At 38.6% G+C, this 5,507-nt stretch overlaps 1 protein-coding gene across 1 annotated transcript; it reads right to left on the bottom strand.

Annotated features, from left to right (window-relative positions):
* Nucleotides 1-3,510: 3,510 nt before the first annotated feature.
* Nucleotides 3,511-4,453, bottom strand: LOC128868864 (jerky protein homolog-like). The gene is made up of 3 exons (XM_054111411.1): nucleotides 4,228-4,453; nucleotides 4,010-4,162; nucleotides 3,511-3,941 (listed from the first exon to the last, which is right to left on the bottom strand). Exons 1-3 carry the CDS (start codon nucleotides 4,451-4,453, stop codon nucleotides 3,511-3,513), a joined length of 810 nt encoding a protein of 269 aa, XP_053967386.1.
* Nucleotides 4,454-5,507: the final 1,054 nt, after the last annotated feature.

Here is a 5,507-nt window from a genome sequence, read left to right on the forward strand (position 1 = left end):
TTGTCAACTGCTTGAGTTCGTCTCGCCGCTTACCTCAGGCATTCGTGCTTGTCGTCTGTTCGTAAATACAGTCACCTCCATAGTAGATCTGCTTCAAAAAGGCTTCTTTGGATGATGCATCTATTGGATGTTCTAGCTCGGTCGCATTCGCCTTGCTTCAGCTTTGCGCTCCCATTCTATGTTTCGGGGCTTGATCACAATCCTTACTGCAAACTTTTTTACTGCTTCCCATTTATCTCTCGAGTTCGACGACGACACACAAGACATTTGTGAGCTCGGAGCGCTCTTCGTAAAATCTAGCGCAATGAAAAGTCCCGTGTTCTGCGCTCTCATCTTCGCTGTGACATTTAGAGCAAGTCGGGTTATCTGCTAGATTAAAACGTTTGAGGTACGCAAGAAAGTAACCATATCCGTTGAGAATATGGGTTACAGAGAAATCTGTTTCGCCTTGTTCTCTACTTATTCGTCACTTTGGAACAAGTATACATTCAGCGGCCTTTGGAAGAGTGATTCCATGTGTTTTACCACGTTGCGCGCTCGGTTATATTTTCTAGAGGCGTCGGTTTGTGTCCACGTGGGTGATACAGTCGCTTAATTTCCTCTGCTCGTATATCAAAGGGAGCTTTACTCGCTGTAACGCAGCTTGCATCATCCGTTACTGTTCTGTACGCAACTGCTACTCTGAACGCCCTGAGTCTGTTAGCTTGCAGTACCTCTTTTGAGCATCTCGTTCACCCAGAATAGAGTCAGTAACTGTTGAAAGCATCTCTCTTTTACCTCTTTGAGGTGCCCCAACGTTCGGTAGCGCGAGTGCGTTATTTACTCTCATTGCATATTTTAAGATACCCTTTTAATAGTCTAAGAGCGCTAGATAATGTCAGTGTATTTGAACCGCTTGAGTGCCGTTAGGTTGCTAAGCTCGAGGTTGAATTGAATGGTCTTGCATTGGCTCTACTGGAAAAATGTTTAATGTCATAAACTAAGCAGATATCATCGCAAATAATTATTTATCGTTTCAGTAAATTACGATACTTTTCTACGATATAAGAAAAAAAAATATTGGGGAATACTGAAGGGGTCCCGGTGGCCTAAAGCGCGAAAATTTAGGGTTAGGTTAGGTTAGGTTGGTATGGTTGCCCAGGGAATGAGCACACTTGGACGAAGAAAGATTCGTCCTTTGTGATACCATTATGAAGGAGATGAGGTGAAAGGGAAAGACCGATGGGATGCAGGTAGAGGGCGGGGAGAGGTGATGATGGGATGGTTAGGAGCGTGCGGATTACGAACTATGACTGTGCTGCGTTTGCGTCAACAGCTTTGTGCTGCTGATGGAATTCATCAGATTCTTAATGTCAGCGCCAGCTATATCAGCAGGCGTGGCAAAGAAGTAAGAGCCAAGATGCCTGAATCTTAGCCCCGCCAGAGCAGGGCAGCTAAGGAGAAGATGCTGAGATGATTCCACCTCATCCTCCATACATCCAGAGCAAAACGGACTCAAGGTGATTCCAAGTCTCACAGCATGCATTCCTCGCGCATTGTGTCCTGTGAGAAAACCCACTAGAATAGAGAGTTGATATTTTGTCAGCCTCAGAAGCTCGCCCGAGCGCCTGCGGTCCACACGTGGCCAGAAGGATTTCGCGACCTTACACGTTTGCTAAATAAAAAATTTTCAACTACTTTTTTGCAATTGTTTCTACATGAAGTCGCTTGTGTAAGTAATTACGATCATTTTGAACCCAGAATTATTAAAATCGGTTAATTTTTGACTAAGTTATGGGCATTTAAAAAAAAATTTTTCTTATATAATTAAAAAAAATCGAGTTTGAGGCGAAAAACAAAATTGCCGATAACTCTTGAAAAAATTTTTTTTCGGGCGAACAAAAAAATACGTGTCTCATTATTTTGACCAGAGAGCAACATATTTAAGTTACATCGAAATCGAAGAACATGACCCGAATAGCCCGGTTGAATTGAAATGGAAAGCATCAATACTAATTTAGAAAAGGCGCTGAAGTTGACCCTTCCGTAAAATTGGACCTGAACGGTGTTGTCTATTTGGCTCTTCTTTTTATCTGAAACACAGAAACCAAAAAAAAATATTAATCAGTATGACTACAGCTATGGCCCGTACTAGAATATAAAAAAAAATTAACAAAATGGCGCGGTTTTGAATGTGACGCTTTAAAAATCGTTTTTTTCCAGTTTTTTATTCAAAATACAAAATACAGAATAATTGAAATAATAATATAATTCTAGTACGGGTAATACCCATATTAAAATTTCAGACGATTCGGTTGAGTTTTTTTTTTTTTGACAACACCAGGCCGAAAAGAGTCGTTTCGAGATAGATGAGTTTAAAATTTGAGGTACAGCGGAACGCGCGGACATCTCTGTACTTAGTTAATGGGCTGTAGAAGCTATAATTCGGGGAATTTCCGCATGAAAATTTCACAGTATATTCCCAAGAAACTATATTTTCGAAATATCAAAAAAACAAAAAATCAATGTTTTGAAATTTCTCTACCACCGGGACCCCTTAAATCATTCGCCAACTTAAACGGTCTACATTTGTTGCCTCAAAATTTATGTCATATTTTTAAACACGTTTGCCCCCAGTACGGGTAGGCAAGTTGGTCATAATAAATAAAAGCAATATGACTGCTTTGTGGCATGCAACATGGTGGAGGCGCATCATAAATTATCATCACTTGTGGGTAACAGCTACTGCGCGTAAACAAATATCCGCAGTACACATCAAAATGTATGTACAAATGTGCGTGTGTAGGTGTATATTGTGGTTAACGGTATTATTACAGTTTTTGTTATCGTCGGACTTGCAATTGTTGTAGGTCTGACTGCCAATTTTAATAGAATGCTTTAATGCTATGAACCTAAGGGCGAAGCTGGAAAATGGACGCGTCCTTTATTATTGCAAAAAGGCATGAAATAAATGAAAAATTACACAACTAAGTTGGAGGAAAGACCGACAGCGTTGAACCTGGAAACATGTACATCAATTTAGATTGTCAAAAAACTGTTTGTCTTATAAAACAAAGGTTTTTCTTGTCAAAAAAAAAAAGTTTTTGGATGAGAGCCGAAAAAATATCACTAATTTGCGCTCAAAAATTTTTTCGCAAAAATTTCTTCGTAACATTTGTAAATGGTGAATACGAAAATGCGTTTCATTTATTTTTTTGCAAAGAGAGTTTTTAAGATATAGGCGAAAAGTCTGTTTTTTATGTTATTTTGCAGTTACAGTCGGGCCTCGATTATGCGTGATGGTCGGGACCAGAAGCATTACGGATAATCGATTTTCACGGTTAATGGAATAACAATTTTGATTATAGTTTTTTTAATATTTTTATTATTTAACAAGTGAACATGGTGTACATACATATTTACATTAAAAAAAATTAATTCAAGAAAATTATGTCCATTTTTATATTAAATAAGTATGTATGTAGGTATACATGAAATTTTCTACTGAAAACATGAAGTAAAAAAACGACTTCAAGCAAAAGAAGAATACAATTTCTTAAAAAAGTCGTGTAATATTGTTTGTCTAATATTTTTCAATTTATAATTTTCTTTTATAAGTTTTTCTTGTATGCGATAAGCTTGAATTTTATCCTGCTCTGTAATTCCGGGGCAGCCAGGGCTATCCAGGAAATTCAGCAATGAGCTTGATGCCTCTATCGCTTCTTTTAAAGTGGTTTCTGAAACAATTACATCGTCTTCATCAGTGTCCTCCAATCCATTGTCTCGCTCAGGTTCATCTGAGTTACTGTTTGCCATGCTTATAATTTCTTCATCTGACAAAACAGCAAATTGGGAGGCCTTTTCATCACATTTCAGCCATGTCTCTATATCCTCTGTGGTAAAGTCATCCGCAATATTGATTATTTGTGCCACATTCACGTGCGTATTCGATATATTCATACCTATAACAAAAATCAAAGAATTTTTGCATGAAAATATTTTATAAAATTATAAAAATATGCCTACGCACCTTCATTATCTGGGCATAACAAATTATTCCAAGCGTTCTTCAAAACTTCAGAAGTAACAGCATCCCAAGCATTATCATTGGACCACAGGGCTTTCTTTATATTAAATTCTTTCTTAAAATCTTCTCTATTATTTGACGAGAGTAGTTTTTGCACTATAGTTTTACGATAATGGCATTTAAAACTCCATATTACACCATCGATTGGATCAAGGACGTACAATTCGGTGGCAAATATTTTACAATAACGTTTTTAGCCTTAAAATCGTGAACGTCTGGATGTGCCGGGCAGTTGTCCAATAACAGAAGGATTTTGCTATCATCCGTAAGACCGATTTTCTTAAGATGCTCTTTTACCTCTGGCACAAAGTTTTTGGTAAACCATTTAAATATTGTTTGCGTTACCCATGCTTTTGAATTGGCCTTATAAATGACCTTCCCATACATTTTTAGGGCTCTTGGGCGAGTACTTTTACCAATAACTAAAGCTTTGCACTTGTGTGTACCAGCAGCATTAGCGCAAACTAAAGTGGTTAGTCTTTCTTTTGACACCTTATGTCCATCTATGAATCTTTCATTATGACATACCAAACTGCTCTCGGGCGAACACTTCCAAAAAAGGCCTGTCTCGCATTATAAATTTGCTCACTGGTGCCTTTAAAACGCTCTTGTTAGATAGAACGATGATGGTATGTATGAGCTTTATAGCGACACTGCGCGAAATAACTATATATAACATAGGGCCAGAGAAAGGTTAGCTTAGGTTAGGTTGAGTGGCTGCACGTTTAGCGCTGAATAGCCCCATTTTGATACAACTGAAGCTCATATTTCACACTCCTGAGCCGTCTCTGAACCAACCTGTGGATTCAATGAATTTTGTTAATTTCGGCAGCCCTATTTGTGAGACCTTTTCATTGCCAGCTGTCAAGAAAGGCGAATCCAGCCTGGAATGCCTTTTTCTGTATAGAGCAATGCATGCACACCGGAGGTGTTTCTCGGTTACCTCTTCTTTAGTAGCTTGACAGCTTCGACAAAAGTCATTATATGGTACCCCTAGTCTATTTGCATGCCGTCGAATTAGACAATGCCAGTTTAGTGTTTCCCATAACCTGTCTCTTGAGATTCAGTAGTGATTTTGTGCAGCTGTGGTACCATTCTACCCAAATTTGCCTACTTATTTGGTAAAAAGGTGATTGCCACCAACGGGCATTTTTTATTTTGTTTTGGCGGTGAGGTTGGGTTAAAAATGCCTTCGCACCATATAAGTCATTGCACCTTACTTTTTCGAAAATGAAGCTGGAGCAACAGTTACGGTGAATGGATTGATGGAGAGATGTTTAACGATTTTTTATGGCTGGAATTGGATAGTATTGATCCAGACAACGTTTATTTTCAACAAGCCGGCGCTTCGGGCCACACAAGCAACGAAACCATTGATCCTTTATGGGAATTACACCTATTATTAGAAAACCCCTTACTAACCGACGCTACTACGTGTGTG

The sequence above is a fragment of the Anastrepha ludens genome, chromosome 6 (assembly GCF_028408465.1).
Source record: "Anastrepha ludens isolate Willacy chromosome 6, idAnaLude1.1, whole genome shotgun sequence".
Lineage (NCBI taxonomy): Eukaryota > Metazoa > Arthropoda > Insecta > Diptera > Tephritidae > Anastrepha > Anastrepha ludens.

Bases quoted from the DNA above. Each gene is read 5' to 3' on its own strand.
- LOC128868864 (XM_054111411.1), bottom strand. From the start codon at position 4,453: ATGTATGGGAAGGTCATTTATAAGGCCAATTCAAAAGCATGGGTAACG. The intron at 4,163-4,227 runs GTACGTCCTTGA...GTAAAACTATAG, and splicing joins AAAATATTTGCCACCGAATT to TGCAAAAACTACTCTCGTCA. The intron at 3,942-4,009 runs GTGCGTAGGCAT...TTTTTGTTATAG, and splicing joins GTTATGCCCAGATAATGAAG to GTATGAATATATCGAATACG.